Source organism: Protobothrops mucrosquamatus, unplaced genomic scaffold (assembly GCF_001527695.2).
Source record: "Protobothrops mucrosquamatus isolate PMUCROS unplaced genomic scaffold, P.Mucros_1.0 scaffold4055, whole genome shotgun sequence".
NCBI classification, from domain to species: domain Eukaryota; kingdom Metazoa; phylum Chordata; class Lepidosauria; order Squamata; family Viperidae; genus Protobothrops; species Protobothrops mucrosquamatus.
Window position 1 is genome coordinate 12,568 of NW_015389986.1, and position 24,479 is coordinate 37,046.

At 43.1% G+C, this 24,479-nt stretch overlaps 2 protein-coding genes across 2 annotated transcripts in view; both read left to right on the forward strand.

The window, feature by feature from the left end:
- LOC107298526 (C-type lectin domain family 2 member D) overlaps positions 1 to 1,983 on the forward strand; it is a gene marked incomplete at its 5' end in the record, with an annotated part of 11,386 nt that extends 9,403 nt beyond the window's left edge. Inside the window, 1 exon segment of the mRNA XM_015827904.1 lies at positions 1,019 to 1,983. Coding sequence (XP_015683390.1) covers positions 1,019 to 1,136 — 118 coding nt within the window.
- A 4,323-nt stretch (positions 1,984 to 6,306) lies between these two features.
- Positions 6,307 to 22,764, forward strand: LOC107298524 (C-type lectin domain family 2 member D). Its single transcript, XM_015827902.1, has 8 exons — positions 6,307 to 6,362; positions 9,538 to 9,592; positions 11,458 to 11,571; positions 12,498 to 12,590; positions 14,613 to 14,797; positions 18,220 to 18,323; positions 20,086 to 20,288; positions 22,657 to 22,764. Exons 2-7 carry the CDS (start codon positions 9,574 to 9,576, stop codon positions 20,237 to 20,239), a joined length of 669 nt encoding a protein of 222 aa, XP_015683388.1. The 5' UTR covers positions 6,307 to 6,362; positions 9,538 to 9,573; the 3' UTR covers positions 20,240 to 20,288; positions 22,657 to 22,764.
- Positions 22,765 to 24,479: the final 1,715 nt, after the last annotated feature.

The window sequence follows — 24,479 nt, forward strand, 5'->3', positions numbered from 1 at the left end:
GGCTGGCGACCCCCAGGGGGAGAGCCTTCTCTGTCGGAGCACCCACCCTCTGGAACGAGCTGCCCCCAGAGATCCGGGTGATCCCGGATCTCCCCTCCTTCCGCCGCGCCCTTAAGACCTGGTTATTTCAGCAGGCAGGACTGGCCTAGGGGTATTTTAAAGGGGTTTTAAATTAAATTTTTAGTAGAAGCAGCCAAATCTGAATAGTTATTTTTAAATCTTTTTAAATTTTGTATTGCACTGTACTATTGTTTTAAACTGGCTGTAAGCCGCCCTGAGTCCTCCGGGAGAAGGGCGGGGTACAAATTTAATAAAATCAAATCAAATCAAAATCAAAATCATATATGCTCCCTCGGTATTTATCCCTTTATTCCTCTAACTTATATGAGGCCCTTCTCGCTATCCAAAATGACTCAGGGCAAAAATATGGAAACCAAATATATCTTAACCAAATTGCTATTATTTGGGAAGTGTTCATAGCTTGTAATATTCAGATTTAAAGTGTAAAGGGAGTTGTGAGAACAATTTCTGGGACAGACATAAGTTTCATTAAGATTTGGCTAGTTGTCTCTCAGGTTCTAGATTCCATTGGTGGTTTAAAAACATTCTGGAATCTCTTCTCATAACAGAAAGTAGAAATAGCTGCCATGTTTCACGTATCATGTCATTTATGCTTGCCAAGCGAGACTTTTACTCCTCTGTGAAGTTGAGGATATGACCATCATATGCTGTGCAGTTGTTCCAGATGCCTGAAAATGGATACTTCCTGCTTTATGTGTGTGCATGTGTGTATTTATATGTACTCCAGCTTTTCACAGTCATGTATCCTCCGGACACGTTTATTGGACAAAACTTCTATAAACTCCAGACTTCATAATCAAGTTGATCTACTGCATCCTGGAGGCACATTGTTGGCCGCTGTTCCCTATACTCTAAAACTGGGAATATTCCTCGAAGGATCCTTCCTGCAGTGATAATTTCTTCTCATGCAGATAGTAACTCCTTGTCTTTTTTGCAGGTTTCCAGTGGGAGGAGAAGGCTTCTGTGCCTATGTAAACGGAAAAGGGGCCGATAGTACCGTATGCTCCCTGGAGAAACGTTTTCTCTGCAGCCATCCACAAAGTTGTATCAGATAACCTCATCAAAAGAGGGAAGGTCCTGGCTTAACTGGAATTCACTGAAGAAGCCCATGTGTGACGTAATCTCTCATGGCACATCTGGATTTGATACATGCCAAATAGATTTTAGTTATAAGCCAAATGATCCATCTTTACACTTAACATTTTACATTTTAAACATAAAAAGTTTTACATTTAGGCAGGAAAAACCAAAGGTATAAGACAGAGAAGGCGAGACCTGGCACAAAAACAGTAACTGTGAGAGGGATATTGGAGTCCTCTTGTTTTGTTTCCCATGTCATGGCTAATTAAGCTGATAAGGTGCGTTGGACAATTATTATCATTATCACATAGGGAATTTCCTAATAGGGATCTGTAGATTAATCATCCACATCCTTCACCTACATTGTAGAAAGGACTGTTACAGGGAGGAGTGTCTACACTCCAGTCAACAAAAGCCGTTGTTTCTTTGGTATAGACCTCCTTCTTCCTGTTCTTCTCATAGGTGCCCAAACCACAAAGTCAAAATGCTCCTGGTCTCTCATATTCAGAACCTAATTAAATCAACTTTAAATTCATGCCACCTACAGCTTCTTTGTCAAGTCTCAACTTGCACAGAGCATCTTCCTAAGAAATAAAATGGCTGACAGGACATGCTTGGCTGGTTCAGATGTACTTTTGCAATTTAGGCATTTGGTGTTCCAACATGTTTTCTGTATGAATGTAAGAAAGAGAATAGCTTTTCATGCTATATATTATTCTTCCAAGCATAGAATTCATTGGTGCCAAACCTGATGCCATCAGTCAAGACGATTTGAAAAGTGGTCAGACACATTCATGAGCATAAATAAAGCTTCTGTATTCATTCATTCATTCATTTATTCATTCATCCATTCATCCATTTATCCAATTTAGAATCCGTTCAACTCCCTCACAACTCTGTATTCTGTATTCTGAACTTAGTACAGAAAGCTGGGAGGAGTAACTAGGAAGAAGGAAATGGAATGGCAGGTTCTCCTTCCGTATAATGTTGATCTCAGCCCGTATAATGCTGAAAACATCTGTCACCAATATGCAATCTAGCCTTCATTTTCAAGTACTCAAAGATAAACTTGAAATATGAGCTCTGGCAGCAATATTACACGTTCATGAACTTAAATCCCTGATTGGAAAATGTATCTGAGTGGCTTCTGCGCGAAGTCAACTGTGGACTAATTCAGCAATGGAGCACTGTTTTCTAACAGGAGTCAAAAGAAGAATGTAGGCAGAACCACATCAATAAGGAAATGAGTGGTACATATATATACATGAGAAGCCAAAATGAAACAGTGGTAACAGATTAATGCTTTGAGGAATAGCTTGCAAAGTTTTCTTAGCTGAAGGTTGTATTTGACCTTTGAGAGAGATGTAGGGAAGCGGAATATAAAAGAGAGTAGGTGGAATCCAAACTAACAGCATGTTTTAATGCACGCTGAAATACTTACATTAAGCTCATATTTATTACCTGTAATTCTGATGGGAAGAAGAGGAGGGATTGTTTCCAACAAGTTATTTGAAGAAATGTCAAGGAAGCTTCCCATGATACACAGAAGAATTCATGATGCCATCACATGCTCTCACCAGCAATGGAGTCCTCGGCCAGGAGGGCCCCATGGTCACAAATTGGACTGGTTCTTTCTCTCACTGCTTTGTCACAAGGGAAGAAACAGGAGATGCAGCAACCACAACATCTTCCCATTCCTTTCCCAACTGACCATTTCTTCAAGAGTTGTGATGAATTCCTGTGGCTATATTACAACAGGCTGAGAAGAGAATCCATATGGAAAGAGCAGGAAGGCTGGATCCCAGCCTGAAAAAGGCTGAAAATAATTATCTAGTGATCATCCTCAGGTCAGAATTGGCCTACAGGGCCTCAGTTGTCTATAACTGATTATTATTAAGGGAAATATGTATTGGTATTAAAGTTCATTTTGCCAATGCATTAAGTCCCAATGGTTTTAGAAAAGACCTCAATGTTCCGAATAGGCGCGATTACTATAATACAAAAATCTTGTTGATCTACATATGATTCCCTCAGAGCTTTCTACTCTCTTTACTTCTTTCTAGGGTTTGCTAGAAACCATGTAAAATGCAGGAGTGAAGTCTGTGGTGGGATCCAGACAGTTCACACCAGTTTGGCAGAATTGAGACCTAATTTTTTTTTGAGTTTGGAAAACTGGCTCTGAAATGGCCAGACTAGCGTGCATTCACATGCCCCCAATCCCTTCCTTGCTGCAATCTGGCTTTGCAGCAAGCAAGGCGGTTGGAGGCATGTGATTCCACACTAGTCTGGCGTCTCAAAAAACCCGGCGTTTTCCCTGCTCCTGGCAGTGAAAATCCTCCCAGTGTGTGAGACTGGGTTTTTTTCTCTGCTCCCCTTGTCTTTTCACTGCCAGACTGTTTAACTTGATGCAGAACGGGAAGGATCCACATTCTGCATCACGAAAACTTGAAAGAAAGCTAAACAGTCTGGCAGCAAAAATCCAGGAACGGGGAAAAAAAACCCTGTTGGTTTTTTTTTAGATTCCAGACTATCGTGCATTCATGTGCCTCCAATCCCCTTGCTTGCTGTAAAGCCAGATTGGAGGGATTGGAGCAAGCAAGGGATTGGAGGCATATGAATGCAGGATAGTCTGGCCATTTCTGAGCCAGTCCAAAAGTGAAGGGAATGGTTCCCATCCACCTGATCGCTGCAGGGCTTCATTTCCAAACACCCTCTGCACAGGCTCTGGACAAAACTCGGGGACTGAAAAAGCAGCAACGGGAACGAAGAGCTGTTCAAAGGAGGAGGAGGGAGGAGAAAGTGGGAGACGCCCAAGGGAGAGCTCCTCCATCACCCTGCAAGCAGAGGCGGGGGGGGGGGGGAAAGGCAGGCAATCTGGACATGCTGCAGGGCGGCAGCAAGCAGAGGTGCCACCATGCAGCATGTACAAGTGCATAACAGTGTTGGAAGAAAAATCTTCATCCTGGTTCATCCAAGCTGGGAATGAACATGGCAACTGCTTTGGGAAGAAGGTTGTAGTTTATTGGAGAGGAGAGCCAGACAGGAAGATGGCTCTGGCAGAAAAGAGGAGTGAGCACATGTAGGGAGTGGGTTTTTTATACCCTCTGAAGCCTTTTGTTTTGAGCTGTTTCCTGTTCCTGTGGCATGAACTTTGAACTGGGTCTGAGTGTGCTTTTCTGGGCCTTGGTATCTGTGGTTTAATCCTATTATGTCCCAAAGGTTATATCCTGCTTCCCTGGGGCTGGGCAAATGACTCTTAAGAGTTTGGGTGAGGTATGCAGATTTTAGGTCTTTGTCGTCTTAATCTTCTAGCTCCAACTTTCTTGAATGGTCTGCATCTGCACTTCTATAGAGCTGGTTTCTGCTTGGAGGAGGCAGACTTGGGGCTATTAAGAAAACTGGGCGTGCTTTCCTGCCTCTTCAAGATCCTGAGGAAATATATTTTTTTCTGCCCTTTTAATATTTCCTTCTCTGGGGGGGGGTTGACTTCCCACAAGAGCAAGTTGTAGTCATGTAAGTCCTTCTTTGATATTGTGTCCTTTCTAGTCTTTCCGTGCTTTCCAACAGCTTTCCATAATTCATGGCATCCAGTAGTTTTCCCAGAATATTTATGTGGCTCAAACAGTGGGACTATAATTGAATGCCTCTATAAACTCCCAAAACACAACTCAGGCTCACCCGTTGACACTTTATGTTTCTTCTTCTTCTTGTGCCATATCCGTTATCGGACGTTGGCGATCAAGTTGGCGATCCTGTGTCATGTATGTGTTTCACTTTGAGAGTGAGCAATTAAATTTCATTTTTGATGTGTGCCGTTGTGCCCACAGTAAAAAATGACAATAAAGATTATCTTATCTTCCCCCTCCCTTCCTGCCACACAAGACTCATTTATCTTGCAATGATCTGTCTCCTCTCTGCCGCAGTTTCTTTGCCTTTGAGGGAGAGGAGAGTCGGCTTGGAAATACACTTCGTGCTGAGAATGTTTGGGGGGGGGCATGATGTTTAAATAGGGATGGGAAAGTTTATAACTATTTATAGATCTGCTATGTAAAAGGGAGGAGAAATCATCTATTTTTCTTTTCAGCATCCAGCCTGGGTGGATTCTATATATTTAATGTTAAATTTATTTGATACTTGGGTTATTTTTTCCCCTTTTTTCATACAGCAATCTTTTTTCTTTTTTGTTGCTATTAGTGCTGGATGTATTTTTGCTTTGTTTTTCCAGTTTGTATTATATTTTTATTGATAAAACAAAATCAATGTATATATAAAAAAAGAATTTAAGCCATTCGAAAGTGCAGCTTTTGAACTACACCAATCCTTTTATCGTTTGTTTGTTGGGGAGATGGCTGAGTGTGGATGGGGAGATAAAGCCTCTGGATCCAGGAGAAGAAAAGGTGAAGAAGCTGAGATCTAGTAAAACACAAGGTGCCAATCATCATTTTTATTTCTCTAACTATTCCTTCGGAAAAGAAAACATCTGGAAATCTAACTAACCAACGTGTTACAAAAGGGATAAAAGATGGTCAGTAAATGAAATATAACGGCAAGTAGATGGAGATGGTTCATTTTGTGTTTGTTCAACAGGTCTGTTTGGCTTCTATCACACTGATGCTCTCTGAGTTCACTATTAAATTCAAGTGTCCTCGAAAAGCCAGCCCCGCTCTTGACGCCGGAGGAAGCTGCCGCCTGGCTTCCCCGCGTCCCTAATGCTGCGCTCCATTATGCGGCGGCGCCTTTTATGGGCAGGCCTGAACCAGCGGGGGGGGGGGGGGGGAACGAGTAAGTTCCTTCACCGAGCAGCATTTTCCTGCTAGCCGCCTTAACCACCGTGCGATCTGTTGCGGGAAACCTGGAGCAAAAAGAAAGGGGGGGGGGGCGAGACTGGCCGCTGGGCAATTGGAAGGAAAGGAGGGGCAGATTACCTTTTTTTAGCCGGAACAGCTGCAAGATTTTGAAGCCTAACAAGACTGAACGGGCTGCCTGGATTGGGTCTAGACCTAGCCAGCTCATCCCTCGGCCACACCTTATAAGAGGCAGATAATACAGGGTTGCCTGCCAGCGATCTCGCCGAGAGACAGCCATTCCACTTGGAAGACATACAAGCTCTCCTCCCCTCTGTCGGCACCGGTGGCAAAGAATCGACCCCCCCTCCGTAGCGCCAACAATCTCGGGCGTGCGAGGGAACTGGCCTTGTGGAGGTACTGTGGGGACCCAAAAGAGCTGTAAAAAGGATCCTCAAACAAACTTAAGGCGGGTGGTGATTTGGGCTCTGTCAATCTGAGCAGCCTCTCGACCGGGGAATTCTGGGAGTTGAAGTCCGCCCGTCTTAAAGTGGAACAAAGTTCCGGAATCAACTTTGCTTCTACGTTGTTGTTGTTGTTGTTTTTTGTGCGGTTGGCCTGGGGTTTGCCTTGCGGACAAAGTCGTCCGCTTTTTGTAATTGGCCACAGCGATTTGGTTGGATGGGGGGGGGCGGTGGCGACGACGACGACGAAAAAAAATATATCGCGGGAGGCTGTTTCTCCAGTATGGCCGGGCTCGGCGGGCTCCACTTTGCCCTTTTGCTGGCCAGTCCGGCCGGCTGTTATTTAGGCTCAACGCTGCAAAACGCGGGCAGAGGCAAGAAACTCTCGGGCGCTGCACGCTCAGGTGGAGCTCTGGGTCTGCCTAGGGCGGGGAAGCTTCCCTCGCGGTCCTCGGAAGGCCAGCCGCGATCGTGGCGCGGAGGAATTTCTTCGCGTTTTTTTTCTGCCGTGCCCTGCGAGGCGACCAAGCATTTTTATGCGCAGACCGGAGCAAGGGAGAGGCAAATAAATTTACCTGCCGGTTTTTTTTTTCTCTCTCGCTACCGTTGTTAACCGCTTTGTGATCTGTTGCTGGCGACACGCCAGGAGTAAAAAGCAGCAACTGCGGAGGGCTGTCAAATTTGGGGCAAAGCGCAACAGGAAAGAAGGTAGGGGTGATCTATGGGGATTCTCAGTCATCCAGGTCACGGTTGTCCCAAAAGTGCTTGTTCACGAGGCAACTGGACTTTATTGGGTTTTTTTTTTGAAGACGTTTCGCTTCTCATCCAAAAATCTTCTTCCGCTATGGATGGTGGGGAATGGAAGAATTTCATGGTCTATTTCTAATCTACAACACAGTCCTTTCAACAGTTTCAAGAAGGCACCACATTTGCATTCATCAGGTGATCTTGAGAGCACAGATAAACCTCGAGGAGGCCTCTGTTGTTGTTCGTCCATCGATTTCGATGAAGACCTTGACATCTTGTGGATTGTGGGCCATCAACGGTGTGTCCGTAGATGGCTGATGAGACCGATGTTAGCACGGAATGTTCTGCCACATACTGAACAGAGAAATGTGGACACTGTTGCTTCAGCATTTGCAGCTCTGGCTTTACGGAGTGCTCGCTTCTCTTGTGCCAAGNTGGAAGGAGGGGTGGATTACCGTGGCAGCATGAACAGTTGCAAGATGTGGAGGCCAGAGTGGGTTGCTTCTCTCCCGGGACTGGGAGTAAATACTGTGGAAGAGGTGGGATAATTATGCAAGTGTGGGTGGGCTTCTGGCTCAGCCTAACGAGGCTGAATGGGCTGCCTGGACCAGTGGTTCTCAACCTTTTTAATGCCGCGACCCCAACCGGTCTAAGTCGAGGACTAAACCGGTCGTAAGTCGAGGACTAAACCGGTCGTAAGTCGAGGACTACCCAACCGGTTGTAAGTTGAGGACTTTCCCTGCCAGGGAGCGCCACGCATGCGTGGTTCTGCCCCCTGCGCCGGCCGAGGCATAGCTGGCAAGCGGCAGAGACGGAGCGGGCCGACCACCAGCTGGCCCAGCCCAAGGGAGGTAAGGCACCCGCTGGAAAAGGGGGAAAAAATGGCGGACAAAAAAAATGGCGGACAAAAAAATGGCGGACAGCCTTGCTTGGCGACCCCCATGAAATGGTCGTCGACCCCAAATGGGGTCCCGACCCACAGGTTGAGAACCATTGGCCTGGACAATAATTCAGCCTCCGAGATTTTTGCATTACAGATAGTCCTCAGCTTAGACCATAATTGAGCCCCAAAATTTCTGTTGCTAAGTGAAACCTTTGTTAAGTGAGTTTTGCCCTATTTTACAATCTTTCTTGCCACAGTTCTTAAGCGAGTCACCGCAGTTGTTAGTAACACGGTTGCTAAATGAATCTGGCTTCCCCATTGACTTTTGCTTCTCAGAAGGTCGCAAAAAGGGATCAATCACATCACCCCAGGACACTGCAATCGTCATAAATGTGAGTCAGTTGCCAAATGTCTGAATTTTGATCATGTGACCATGGAGATACTGGTCATTTTTTAAAAATGGTCATAAAGCATGCCCCCCACCCCCCACCCTTTTGAGGCTTGTGCAGAAGCATGCCAGTCTCCGTTGCCTAAGGGTTGTTTTCCAACAACAGCTTCACATTGGAGAGACTAGAATTTGTGCAGGGGTTTTCCGTGTTTGCAGGCTTTATTTTCCAAGCAGGGTGTGCACTAATTTGGGACACACCTATGCTAAGGATATTGTGGTGGAATGATGTAGAACTAGTTTAGTACATTTTGGTGAGTACACTAGGTGTGTTCTGTAGTCCTGTGATAGGATTCCTGCTGTAGGCAGCGTGAAGAAGCACAACACTTTGTGACTCTGAGGGCATTGTGACTGTGAGGACTCCTTATTGCGGTGGAGAAAAAATAGCTTTCCTTTAAACTCTTGTAATAATTTTATTGAATGTTAGAGTTAAGAAATAAAACCAAACTAAAAATAAATAAAAAGGAAGTAAGAAGGGCAGAGAAGGAAGGAAAGAAGAAAATATAGAAAGAAATGACTTCCCTCTCCATAACAAGTATAAACAGTTTTAGTAAATTATCACTTTCTCTAACATTTCAACCAAAGATCTCTTCTTCCCGTATCTCATCTCTTTTCTATAAACAAATCTTTAAAACCTCTTCACCCAATCAGGTTAGCAAAAGTACATTAAAGGTTACCAAAGATAACATCTAACCTTAATCGAATAAACCAACTTTTACTTTCCTTTTACTTTTAACAGTCTTGATGCTTAATCCCTCCAAATAATGTCCTAGAAATTGATTTCTTGTTTTATTTTTATGCGGCCTTGATGTCTCTTCTACCAAGCCCTATTCTGGTTAATTTTTTGACTGCTTGTTCCTTTTTTATTAATGGTCAATCCTAAAAGGCAGAAGCTGTCCCATCACGTCCATATGTTCATTGTCAGTACTAAGGCTGATTCTGATACCTGTTGTTATTAATTGGTCTTTACAATTAATGTTTATATTAAATCTTGTATGTCAACAATATTGTATATAGGAATGAGTGATACCAATTTCTTTTCTTTCCATGCAGTCTGAATCCTGATTTTTTCCCCCATCAGCTTGGAAGATGCCAGAAGAAATTAAAGGTGAGGTATTTCAGATCTTTCTTTCACCTAGCTGAGAATTACAGAAAGCAAAAACAAAGCGCAAGGACACTGATGAGATCAGAGGAAAACTCTTATTGATTATATGGCTAAAAAAATCGATTTCTATTCTAAGTAGAGGAATCACAATAAGTAAGGCAGACATGAGTTAAAAAAGCAAACTTGGATGGGTAAAAGTTTCAATCTGGGCTGCTGGAAGTGTGGAGAGACCGTTGGGAATTACTACCACATGTGGTGGCAATGCCCAAAGGCACAAAAATTTTGGAACTTATTAAAGAAATGGCTGGAAGAAATTTTGCTAATAGATATAGAGGCCAAACCGGAATTTTTTTTATTGGGAATTATAGAAAGAAAATATAAGAAAGATACAAATTGTTTACTACTGCATATAGTAACAGCGGCACGAATAGCCTTCACTCAAAAATGGAAAGAGAAAGCTACTCCAACCGAAGAGGAAATATTACTGAAAATTTTCAATTGCGCTGAAATGGATAGACTTACACGGGAACTCAAGGATAAAAGTGAAACTAAGTACTACAAAATCTGGGAACAATTTTATGATTGGATAGACAATAAGAGGGTAGCCAAGACAAATGTAGAGTGTTAGAATAAAATATAGATTATAGACAAATGTATATTTAAAAGATAAATAGATATACAGAAATAAGGGGAAAAGTGTTGATATATTATAAATAGTGAGCAAAGCTCAAGAACTACATGTCTATATGAGTACTAATACTATTGTAAAATGTCGGAAGATGTATGGAACCAGTGACATCATATCTATGTCCAATGTGTTTTTAATTTTGTATTAATAATTTATTTTAAAAAAAAGTTTCAATCTGGGGATTGACTGGATTCAAGTTAGAAATCAGGAGAACTGGTAAGAGAATTGGTTACCAGCAGGATTGTTTTCTTCAGTCATCCTTGCTTCTCCTTGTAAGAGATGTATTGGAAGCAAATATTCTAAATCTGATGAACCAGGAAGAACATTTGAGAGGATTCTTCCAGATGGTCTTCTAAGCTTTAAGAAGCTCACTAAATCAGAGACTATCATACTTGGGATTCCATGTGGAGTGTTAGTTTTAGATAGATAGATAGATAGATAGATAGATAGATAGATAGATAGATAGATAGATAGATTAGATAGATAGATAGATAGATAGATAGATAGATAGATAGATAGATAGATAGATAGATAGATAGATAGATAGATAGATATTCTTGTGCAAAAGCAAGGAGGTCTTCCAATGTGTACCAAAAAAACCCAATGGAAATACTCCAGATATAGGCCCGTTTTTATCCTATGACATAGGCACCGCCCCTAATATAATCACCTGAAATCTTGCAAGATGATCAACTCTCGTGAGATTTTTGCCAGTCCCCTTGAATTCTGCCTGGGAACATTCAGCAGTGCAAGATTTGGGGATAGGTTTCAACTACTTAAAATATTTATTTAAATTGTTTTGACTGAGAAAAGATAAGGAGCCCTGGTTGGGTATTGGGGGCAGTGTCTTCCCAAGAGCAAAACTAGAGCACAATATACTGTGCATTGTTATTCTTGGGGTTTTCTGCCTTCCTTTAGGGCAGGGGTCGGCAACCTTGGCTCTTTTATGACTCGTGGACCTCAACTCCCAGAATTCCTGAGCCAGCCATGCTGAGGGGAAAGGGAGAGGTTTCCAAGCTGAGCCATGCTGGCTCAGGAATTCTGGGAGTTGAAGTCCACGAGTCATAAAAGAGCCAAGGTTGCTTACCCTTGCTTTAGGGGCAGGAGATTCTGGGTGTTGTTATCATTTGACTCCTGAGGTGACAACTGCATCTTCCCTGTATTGTCTTCTGCCTTCCAGTACTGGTAGAAGGAGTTTCTCGATACTGTGATTGTTTGTCTCCTGAGATGACAAGTGCATCTTCCCCTGGAAGCTCTGATGCAAAGAGTTCAAGAAATGCTGGTCAAAACAAAGGTGAATACCTGCCTTGGGGCCCTTTGTTACCTTTGAGGGGTGAATAATAAAACAAAGTGGGTAGAACTGTGCCACACCTAAGTAAAAGGATTCTTTATCCCCCCCCCCCCCTAGTTTTATGGAGAAGACATTGGGTCTGCGCCTTCTTTCGAAAAGGAGAACCTCACACAAAACTGACTTTAAGGCCAACACTGTACCTTTGGTGGGTTTCCCACATCACCTTGGTGGGTGTTTCCCATTTCCAGGGCAGAAACCCTTCCAGTTCACTTTTGGTCATAGGGGATGGGGAGAGATCATCCATCCGAGGGGAAAGGAATTGATGTTGATACCTTTGTCTCAAAAGAACAAGATCAGGTTAATTTTTGTAATGCTGTTGCAGAAGATGAGGAAGTTGGGGTGGCACACTCTGTTTTTCACTGTGCTGTCCTACATTTGAACTACGTTGTAATATCACTTTTAGGACTTGAATATGACACTCTCCCGAGTGTTGTCAGCTTTTTCTTCTAGCAGGGCTCTTGGGCATTTTAAGAGCAATGGGATCGAGATTGGCTTTGTGTCTCCCACAAATGCAAGAAGGATTTGGCTGTTAGCCACTCCAGAGCCACTTCATATGTTCTGTGGAGAAAGAAACAGGAAAAAAACCCCACCAAAGCTGTGCTTCTGGGGCTCCTTGGAAGCACTTTTGACTGCCTTTTGTTTTTCCTTGTGGAAAAAAGGGGAGGAAGATGAGGGATATTCAAGGTTTATCAGGGTTTATCCATGGTGGGGTCAGCAGTTTGCAAGTTGGACCACAAAAATCTAAATATGCTATCGTCTGACTACAACCCTGAGTGGTTTATAAATCAGTGAAAACATTAACAAAAAATTGAACAATCATAATAAAACCATGAACTTCATCTCCTAATATTTTCTTGCCTGTTTTTCAGCTCTCATACCTAAGTGCATTTCAGACAAACTATTCACTGTAGGAGCGGTTGTTGTAATTGCAGCTTTGACCATTATTATAATTTCATTGGCTGGTAAGTAAGGATTTAACTTTCTCCGTTGTTTTATTGTTATTGTTTAAATCAAGATCATCCCATGCATTAATGATTACATTTAAGGCACAGAATGATTTGGAAGGAACTAGCAACAATTAGGAGTGGTGAGTGTCAAATAAGTCAAAATGATCTTTAGGCCAGTGCAATTGAATCCCAGTTGAATCCCAGACTATTTGTAAATATTTCATATGTTGCCTGCATATCAAAAAAAAGGCAAGAATGGTATTGCACTGCTGTGATTGCCATCTGGATTTTTTTGACACAAATGCTGCAGGAAGGGAAGATTGCTATGTAAAAGTTAGGGCAAGTCAATATAGATATAGCAATAGCAGATTATATATACCGCTTCACAGTGCTTAGACTTGTATGCCACTTCATAGTGCTTTACAGCCCTCTCTAAACAGAAGGCTGAGTCAACCTTGAGCCAGTCAGGATTGAACTCCTGGCAGTCGGCAGAATCAGCCTGCAATATTGCATTCTAACCACTGCGCCACCATGGCTCTCAGGAAAGGAAGAAGATAGCACGTTCCAACATAAACAAATTTGCATTTGATTTAATGACTTTTCATTCCTGACCCTTTCTCTTGTTTTATTGCACAACCTAGGACTACAATTGAGCCTCAAATTTATGTTCCTAAGTGAGACATTTGTTAAGTGAGTTTTGTCCCATTTTACGATCTTTCTTGTCACTGCAGTGGTTAAGTCAGTAACATGGTTAAGTGACTCTAGCTTCCCCACTGACTTGGCTTGTAAGAAGGATCACAGAAGCTGATCATGTGACCCTGGGATGCTGCAACCATCTTAAATATGAACCAGTTGCCAAGCATCCAAATTTTGATCACATGACTAAGAGAATGCTATAATGGTTGCAAGTGGGAAAAATTCACCGGAGGACACACACGGTCTTAATTCACGCTAGAAGTTGATGTGAAGGAATTAATGATTTTACTGTTCTGGAACCTGAATCAAGATGCTTTGTAATCCAAGGTCAGACAGATAACTCAACAAAGATGATTGTAAAACAAATATTTATTCAGGAATACTTGGTCAGTACTCATGTTTCTGTAGTTTCATCTGGATGTTGCATATTTGTTCATCTTTATAGGTAAAATCATTAATTCCTACACATCAACTTCTAGCATGAATTAAGACCGTGTGTGTCCTCCGGTGATCCCATGCTTATCTCAGACAAAGACATTCCCAAACTGGCACGTAGCCAGGATATCCTGTGATGAACTTAGTAGCCCCTCCTACTGACCTGTTAACATGGGATTTACTGAATAGCTAAACTACATTACCCATAAGCCATCTCTTAAGGAGACAGCGCTTAACCCTATAAATGCCAAACATTCTAACATACAGTTCTCATCTAACTGGCTGATCCAGAACATGTCTCGTTTTACGATGTTTCTTGTCACAGCAGTCAGTAACATGGTTGTTAAGTGACTCTAGCTTCCGCACTGACTTGGCTTGTCAGAAGGATCGCAGAAGCTGAGCATGTGACCCTGGGATGCTGCAACCATCTTAAATATGAACCAGTTGCCAAGCATCCAAATTTTGATCACATGACCAAGGGAATGCTACAATGGTCGCAAGTGGGAAAAATTGACATAAGTCGCTTTTTTCAGTACTGTTGTAACTTTAAATGGTCACTAAATGGATTTTTGTAAGTGGAGGGCTACCTGTATAAGGTTTTTGCTGTAGGTGGGTGAGTGGGTAGCCTTTGTGTCAATTGTGACTGCTAACAACTGCCTGGACTAGTCCCTGTCATTTCTGGGGCAAGATTTTGGAAGTGGTTTGTCCCTGCCTCCTCTTCCTCCTCAGGCCTGAGAGAGAGATGGTGACTGGCCCAAGGTCAATCAACCGGGGTTTGTGTCTAACCCAGGACTAGAACACACAACAATTTAAGTGAGGTAGCTTAATATTAACTATTCAAACCTTGTTGTCAGACCTCTAGTTGATTATGAGTTCTATAATTTGTCCATTTTGCTTTATTTCTAGTTAAAAAGACAGAAACATGTCCACCTTGTCGTCCCCTTGAAAGTGTTGCCTGTCCAGATTCATGGATTAGATACAGTGGAAAATGTCTCTATATATCAAAAGAAGAAAAGAATTGGTCTCTCAGTTTAAGGTCCTGTTCCTCATTTAATGCATCCTTGGCTGTGATTGATACTCAGAAGGAACTGGTAAGGAATAAGTAGTCACCCTGATTAATTGGATAATTGTCCTGGCGTTCACAAATATAAATACAGGCATATTTATTAATATAATAATGTATGTACTACTGAAACTCTCATTGTGTTTATCTGTTTGTTCTCTCATGTTAGCCCAAGCAGTTTTTGAATCAAGATATCTAAAATCCGGGAACTTAAAGAATGCATAAAAATCCAGGATCCATTACACCTCTGGGATTGAAATTTGTATAAAATTTACAGTGTAAAATTTGCTGGATTTATTCACAAAGTTCTGTCCTTTGCAGCATTCCTGTGGTTATGTGATCGTGATTTCCAATGCTCCCTGCCAGCTTCACACAAGCTAATTCAATGGGGAGGCCAGCAGGAAGTTGGAAGTCACTCCCACTATCGTTGTTACATATCAGTGATGGCAAACCTTTTAGACACCGAGTGCCCAAAAACCGCCCCGCCCACTCCGTCCCCACTCCACCCCACCCGCCCCTGCTCCACCACCCCTGCTCCACCCCCCACCCTGCCCACCTGCAGGGCCACCGCAGCAGATTGCCATGGCCTGCCGCAGCAGATTGCCCAGGTGGCCCTGTAGCACCATGGTGGCCATGCCCTCCGCCCACGCCCAGCAGCATAATCTGCGTGTGATGGGGCACAAGAGCGGAGTCTTCTCCCCGTTGCCCGGCTGCCATGTCCTTGGCTGTGCTGCTCTCTTCCGGGAGTCTGCTAGTGAGGAGGGGGCCGTGGGGAGAGGCGGGGCTGGGGCAACAGCACGTGTGCCCATATATATATGTATATATATGTTCAAAAAACCAAACTGTGAGCACCAGGAGTATATCAAACTAAAAAAGTTTAATAACATAAAACATAACTACACCAAGCTTTTGTCGGACTCCTTCCGACATCGTCAGGGTTACGTGCCAGTCCATGGGAGAGTCCCTTTTATAAGCCACCCATCATCTGCGCCCGGCTCCTGGACCTCATCACCGGCCCCAGGCGATTGGGTTGCGCTTTAATTGCAGTCTTCACACCGGTAGCTAATCTTCTGCCTCCCCTGCCTACGTGCGTGATGTTATTAATTGCTTCTGCCTGTGGCCTTGCGACTCTCCCATGGACTGGCACGTAACCCTGACGATGTCGGAAGGAGTCCAACGAAAGCTTGGTGTAGTTATGTTTTATGTTTTGTGTTATTAAACTTTTTTAGTTTGATATACTCCTGGTGCTCACAGTTTGGTTTTTTGAAGATGATCACACCCAGGAGTCACGGTTTTAGTTTTAGTGTTATTAGAAGTATATATATGTATATACTTGAGTGTAATTAAAGATAATATATGTATATATATATATGTGTGTGTGTGTGTGTATGTATGTATATGTATATACCATAAAACAATCCGAACACCAGGATAGTATTAAAACAAAACTGTTTAATGTAAAAGCTTTCGTCGGTCAACACTACCAACATCATCAGAGCGTAATGTAAGATTGCTGGGAGTCCTTCTTATGCTGCCGGGCGGCTCTGCGCTCGGCTCCTTGACTTAGTTACCGGTCCGTCCGTTCTCTCTGCCTGGTTTCTTAAACAGGTTGCCGTTTCCTTTTTCCTGGATCCAACCGCTGTCTGCTAGCGTGAGTTAACTGTTTCTGCTCACTTACTCTCGTGTCTGTCATCCTTTCCAGTTCTATTTCGGGATCTGTCTGACTTTCCTTGACTGGATTGTGCTTGTATACATGAGGGGGAGGAGGTGGGGGTGTGTGTATTAAGTGGATCCGGACACCTATCAGCGCAATCCTTGGTGGCTGCATTCCTGCATGTGTTCTTGTATGTGTATATATAATGGGACCATCCAGCATTGGGGTAAAAAAATGGTCAGCCTAACACATAATCTTCATACTTGTTGCATCAGACTGCACTACCTTTCTCTAAATAAAAAGATATTGAAGATTTTGAATGTTGAAATTGAAGAAGACTGCTGAGAATACCATGGATACTTAAGGAATGTGGCATTGAACAAATTCACCCAGAGTTCTTTGTTGAGGTACAAATCACTAGACCGAAATTAAAATGCTTTGGGCACACTGTGAAGACCTAGCTCTCTGGAGGAGACTATCGGGAAGTTCTCAACTTACAACCAACCTTTAGCATCTAAAACGATGACCCAATGAACCACAGAGCTGTCTTAATTATTGGCTTGCCCCACAGTGATCCAGATGTTTAGACTGGATTTGGAACTTTTTTTCACCTATCGAATTCTTCCCAAGAACCTGGAACCATAGGAGGCTACGATGATCATAAATATGAGGACTGGTTGAAAGTCACTTTTTTTCACTGCCTTGGTAACTTCAAACAGTTGCTAAAGGTTGGTTATAAGTTGAGAACTTCCCGATAGTCTCCTCCGGAGAGCTAGGTCTTCACACAGTGTGTCCAAAGCATTTTAATTTCAGTCTAGTCCAGTGGTGACGAACCTATGGCACGGGTGCCAGAGGCGGCACTCGGAGCCCTCTCTGTGGGCACCCGTGCCGTTGCCCCAGCCTTGCTTCCCCCCGCGACCCCCTCCTCTCCAGCAGCCCCCCTGAAGGAGAGTCGCCCCTGAGCGTGGCCCACACGGAGCAGCGCAGCCAAGGACATGGCAGCCAGGCAGCGTAGACAAGACTCTGCCCTCACACCCCATCATGCAGTTGATGCTGCAGGGCGTGGGCAGAGTGTGTGGCCGCCATAGCGCTGCTGGGCTGCCTGGGTGATCTGTGGCAGGCCCTGGAGACGGTGAGTGATCCTGTGGGTAGGCGGGGCAGGGATGGCGGGGCAGAGCAGGGGCGGGGGGGTGGAGCGGGGGGCGGGCCAGTTTTTGGGCACTCGGTCTCTAAAAGGTTCGCCATCACTGGTCTAGTCATTTGTACCTCAACAAAGAGCTCTGGGTGAATTTGTTCTATGACACATTCCTTAAGTATCCATGGTTTTCACAGGAGTCTTCTTCAGTTTCAACATTCAAAATCTTCAATATCTTTTTAGATCCTGCTTCTTCAACATCCATCCTTCACAGAGGGAAATCCATTGTCTGCACTGTTCTGAATCTTTGTAAGTGGCAGACGTGTACACAGCGTCTTGATATTTTTTCCAGAGTTTTCATGGCTGCCCTACCAATTGCTAGTCTGCAGTGCATTTCTTGATTGATGGTTCCTTTGTTGCTAGTAGATCCTCTTAAAGGCAGAAATTGTTGATCACTTCAGTATCTTCATTGTCAGTTCTAAGGCTGATGGTTCTACCTGTTGTCATAAGTTTGGTTTTCTTTATGCAGCATTTAATTTTAGTCCAATTATTTCATGATGTATTTTGGCATTCAATAGACATTGAAAAATAACCGACGCTTTCTTTCCCCAATTAGTATTTTAAATGAGGATTTTACTAAACATTATCTCTCTTCTCCTAGGATTTTTGGGTGGATATTCTCCATTCCTCTCATTACTGGTTTGGTCTCTCAAGAGAAGTTAACCGGGTCTGGAAATGGTCCAATGGCACAGAGTTTAAAAATCAGTAAGTAAGGTTTTATTTCTTTGCTTATAGGATTTATAGAGCTATTTAACTACTCAAAGTATTTGCATACATCCTACTTCAGTTTGAATGGCTGAAACAATAATAAAAATTAAGATAATTTTTACTTAAGGTTCTCTTCCCCAAAAATAAGGCATGGAAAGGAGAGGAAAAGAGAAGAAAATTGCTCAGGCAATAGTACGTCCATCTGGTGGTCCCTGCATTGCTGACCAACTGGACTAGATCAGGGGTAGGCAACCTTGGCTCTTTTATGACTCGCGGACTTCAACTCCCAGAATTCCTGAGCCAGCATCGCTCAGCTTGGAAACCTCTCCCTTTCCCCTCAGCATGGCTGGCTCAGGAATTCTGGGAGTTGAAGTCCACGAGTCATAAAAGAGCCAAAGTTGCCTACCCCTGGAATAGATGTTCAGGATGGCTGAAATGATACACCAGCTCCAAGAGCAGATGGTTCTCCTGCCAATTTTGATATTTTTGTAGCAAGGAGGAACAGCCCAGTTGGTCATAACATACTGTATTTGCTGGTGTATCAACCACCCCTGATCTAATTCAAATCCTTAATTCAAAATGTTGGTTTAGCTCCCTTTAGAACAGGATACTTATTTGAAAAGTAATCAGATCAGATCAGGACAGTTGGATTGGGTGAAGGAATCTTAGGCTCCCTCAGAATTTAATAGCTCAGATTACTAAATGACAGCTATTTCATTTATTCATCTAATTTATATGCTGCCAATTTTTCTATCCAAAGTGACTTAGGAGCAAATACAGGTAGTCCTCCACTTAAAACAGTTTGTTTAGTGACCATTCAAAGTTACAGCAACACTGAAAAAAGTGACTTATGACCATTTTTCCCGCTTAATGACCATTGCAGCCTCCCTGTGGTCATCTGATCAAAATATAGATACAACTGATTCATATTTATCACGGTTGCAGTGCGCTGAGATCATGTGAACAGCTTTTGCGTCCTTCTGACAAGCAAAATCAACAGGGAAGCCACATTCACTCAACAACCATGTTACTAACTTAACAACTGCAATGATTCACTTAACAACTATGGCCAGAAAGGTCGTAAAATGGGGCAAAACTCACTTAACGTTATACATTTTGGGCTCAATTGTTGTAAGTCGGGGACTTCCCATATATGGAAACCAAGTATCATAGCCAAACACCTATTATTTAGGAAGCGCTCACAGCTTGTAAAATTCGGATTTAAAATATACAGAGAGTTCTGAGGACAATTTCTGGGAGGCATTTCAAGTGTCATTAAGAAGGTTTGACTAGTCGTCTCTCAGGTTCTAGATTCCACTTGAGGATATTTTGAAATCTTTTCTCATAATAGAAATTAGAAATAGCTGCCATGTTTCAACTACTGTGTCATTTAGGCTTACCAAGCGAGACTTTTAGTCCTCTGTGCAGTTGAGAATATGACCACCACATGCTGTGCAGTTGTTCCAAGAATGAAAAATGCCTTCAAATGAATACTTTATGCTTTAGGTCTGTGTGCATATGTGTGTGTGTATATATATTATTTATACTCCAGCTTTTCTCAGCCATGTGCCCTCCAGACTCCAAATCTGTTGGACAAAACTCCTGTAAACTCCAGGCTTCGTAATTAAGCTGATCCAGTGCATCCTGGAGGGACGGTGTTGGCTGATGTTCCCTGTGCTCTAAAGCTGGGAATCTTCCTGGAAGGATCATTTTTGTTAATTTCTGCCCATGCAGATAGTAATTCCTTGTTCTTTTTCAGGTTTCCAGTACGAGGAGGCGGCTTCTGTGCATATCTAAATGGAAAAGGGGCCAGTAGTACCACATGCTCCATGGAGAAACGTTTTCTCTGCAGCCAGCCAGAACGTTGCAGCAAGGCTGGAAGAGAAGAGAGCTCATGGCCTGGAGAAATATGAGGGGGAGGGGAAGGACAGAGCAACATGGCCATCGAGTGACAGCATTTCAGTGAGCGCTTAAGCTTTTTATCTAAGCTTTTAGTAATTTTTGCTTTAGAATTAAGAATAGCCAGTCGACGGCTGCCAGTGTTGGGAGGCAGCAAGGCTATAAGACAAAAAAACAAAACAAAACAAAACAAAAAAACAAAGAGAAAAACAAGCCTGAAATGCCACAAAGAGAAAATTCCAAGCATTCTGTACATTTCTAAAGTGGCAGCAATCTCTAGACCAGGGGTGGCGAACCTTTGGCACGGGTGCCAGAGGCGGCACTCGGAGGCCTCTCTGTGGGCACACGTGCCGTTCCCCAGCCTCGCCTCCCCCCACGACCCCCCCCTCACCAGCAACTCCCCCTGGAGGAGAGTTGCCCCCAAGAGTGGCCCACGCGGAGCAGCGCAGACAAGGACATGGCAGCCAGGCAGCGTAGACAAGACTCTGCCTTCACGCCCCATCGCGCACAGTTGATGTTGTGGGGCGCGGGCAGAGGGTGTGGCCGCCATGGTACTGCTGGGCTGCCTGGGCGATCTGTGGCGGGCCGTGGAGGCGGTGAGTGACCCTGCGGGCAGGCGTCATGGGGGCCGGGGTGGGGGAGGAAGGGGGGTGGAGCAGGGGGTGGAGTGGGGGCGGGGCCAGTTTTGGGGCACTCAGTCTCTAAAAGGTTCGCCATCACTGCTCTAGACAGCTGAAACTGAAGGATTTATTTCAGCACAATTATATAGCAAGTAAGTCTCCTTTTCTTGTCTGGGAAGAAGGCAATTTCGCTTCCTCCAAAGATGAAGTTTCTACAGAAGGAAGAGAGGCGGACGCCTTTAAAACCACACACACACACACATACACACACACACACAAAATTAAAAGGTGGATGTGATTTGATTGACAAGAACTGCCTATTAGCTGCTAAAACGGTTATTGCCATTTTTAACCAGCCGTTAGATGTCAATCAGAAGTTAGACGAACTTAAAGGTATAATAGGAAAAGCCTATAACTAAATCTGACTGACAAGCCAGTCACCAATCCAGAACTCTTTCAAAATAGGCACTTTGCACAAGATCCCATATGTATGGAAATTGCCAAGCACGAGCTAGTTTTATAGCCACACAGATTCTGATGCGGATTGCATTTCTTTCAACAAAAGTAGGTGGAAAAATAGAAGAGTAGTACTACACTCCCGTTCAAATTGCTTCATTAGAGAGGATATTCCAGTGATTTTTACAGAAGTATTTTGACTCCCCAGATGGAAAAGCCTTAAAACAATAATGCTGATTTTTAGTCATTCCGCACTTCCTTCAGCAATCTGTAAACAATCAAGGTGTTAGTAACAACTTTTAAAGTGCTCCGTGGCAATGGACCTAGGTATTTGCAAGACCGCCTCCTACCAAGCACCTCCCTTCGACCAGTCCGCTCCCACAGAGAGGGCCTTCTTAGAGTGCCGTCGGCCAGACAATGCCGGCTGGCGACCCCCAGGGGGAGAGCCTTCTCTGTGGCAGCTCCTGCCCTCTGGAATGACCTGCCCCCCGACCTACGTACAATTGCGGACCTGCGCCTTTTTCGCCGAGCCCTGAAGGCCCATCTATTCCGTGCGGCCGGCCTGGCGTAGTTTGGTTATGTTTTAGTGGGGGTTTTGTATGGGTGTGTTTTTAGAACAGGCCTATTATTCAATTCGATTTTAGCACAGAAACTATTTATTTATTATTGTGGTTTTTAGTATCGCCTGTTCACCGCCCTGAGTCCCGTAAGGGAGATAGGGCGGTATATAAATTTAATAAATAAATAAATAAATAAATTTCTTTTAAGGGGTTTTCAAGTCACACCTCTGCTAAATTTTGGGAGGAGAGCACAAGCTCACGAGGGAGGATAGCATAAGTCCCAGAACTGATGAAATCAGCCAGCCCAATACCCATACAGCAGAAATATGCGTGTATATACAGAGAGTCCTCAACTTACAACCATTCATTTAGTGAGAGTTTGAAACTATAACGGTACCAAAAAAGTGACTTATGACTGGTTTTCACACAACTGTTGTAATATCTCCATGGGGTCACGTGATCAAAATTGCACTCTCCTGGGGTCATGTGATCACCATTTATAGCCTTCCCAGCCAGCTTCCAACAAGCAAAATCAATGGGGGGGGAAACTAGATTCATTTAATGACTGCGTGATTAACAACTGTGGCGAAAAGGTTGTAAAATGGAGCAAAACCCATGTTACAACTACCTTGCTTAGCAGTGGAAAATTTGGGATCAGTTGTAGTTGTAAGTCAAGGACTACCTGTAATCTCTCCTGGCACAGCCAGGTTTGATACTTGCCAGATAGACTTTGGTTGCAATCCTGAGGATCCATCTTCAGATTCTAGCTTAATGAAGTTGTTCTGTTCCCCTCAGATGTCCCTTCTGGAGGATTTCACATTTTCTAATACATCCATGTGCCACAAAGAGGGAGTCAAGCTATTTTCCAAAGCGCCTGAAGGCAGGACAAGAAGCAACGGATGGAAACTAAAGGAGAGAAGCAACTTAGAACTAAGGAGAAACTTCCTGACAGTGAGAACAATTAACCAGTGGAACAACCTGCCTCCAGAAGCGGTGAATGCGCCAACACTGGAAGTTTTTAAGAAGAGACTGGACAGCCATTTGTCTGAAATGGTATCGGGTTTCCTGCCTGAGCAGGGGGTTGGACTAGATGACCCCCAAGGTCCCTTCCAACTTTATTATTATTATTATTATTATTACTACTACTACTATTATTACTATTATGGTTGTTCCTTCAAATCTTCCCAGTAACATGTCTGTGAACTATGTTGGGCTTAGAGTGAGACACCTATCATGAACTTCCGTGATGGAGGTAGGATTCGAACTGGGATATCTCACCCAGAATTCAACATTATGAACCACTGCTCCATGCTAATTCTCTTTATTTACCTTTGTGAGCCTACGACCTGGATTTCAAAATGTGCTTTCATTTTTGTTTCTTTATACTGGGCGAGAACATTTAAGATTTACAGTGCTTTGGATATGGTTTGCTTTGCGATGCTGGAAACAGAATCAGCTACTTTAATAGAGTTGCAGGCAGATTCCATGCTAGCACTTCTCCACCTTCCTAATAAAAGTCAAAACATTCTCTGGTGTAGGAAATACTAGTGTTATTTATTAAAGTTATATGCCGGCCATATCAAACAAAGAAAAAAAACATTAAAATAATAAATATTCATATTACAATAACTTGAACGTTAACGAAGATGGCAAGAAAGGGAGCACAAACGAGGTAGAAAATTCTTCCTTCAAATCTCAGAAACACCTGTGTCAGTTATGCTGAGCTTAGAGTGAGGCTCCCATCATGAGCTTCCGTTGACAGAGAATGGATTTGACCTGGGATTCTCAACCAGAATACAACATCTGAACCACTGCTCCATGCTAAATCTCATCATTTACCTTTGTGAGGCCACGACCTGGATTTCAAAATGTGATCTCATTTTTGTTTTGTTTTTTTTATATTGGGTGAACATTTCAGTTTTGCAGTGCTTTGGCTATGCTTTGCTTTGCAGCCCTGAAAATGGATGAGTTGCATTCAGATGCCATGTTAGCACTTTTCCACCTTCCAAATGAAATTCAAAACATTGTCTGGTGCAGGAAACACAAGAATTATAGGATTATTATTTATTAAATTTATATGCCAACCACATCAACCATTATCAAATAATAATCAAACATTAAAATCATAAATATTGACTTTAAAATTAACTTTAAAGTTAACAAAGATGGCAAGGAAAGGAATAAGGCACAAATGCTGTAAAAGCTGAATCCTTCCTCAGATCATTAAAGTATGACATGCCTCCATTAGGGTTCCAGGCCAATCGGCACAGATTATAACACCCTGGAAGAAGACAGTGACAAACCACTACCATTGTCCTGATACACAACCTGCATGAATGTGTCCATGAAGTCAGCGGGAATCAATCTTGGTTCAAAGGAAACTTAACAGTAAGACAATATAGAAGCTTGCCAAATAGCAAATTCAATAGGATAGCGAATAAAACATACAAAAGACATTATTGTCTTAAAATTACAGATTGTAAAAAATGATCATTAAAATAAGTAAGGCAGCTAAGAAATAAGTGTTGAATTAAAATGCAAGTTAGATAGAAAGGTGTTTAGGAGGGGCTCATAATGAGGACTGTAACATACAGCAAGTGTAAAGTTATTACATGTAC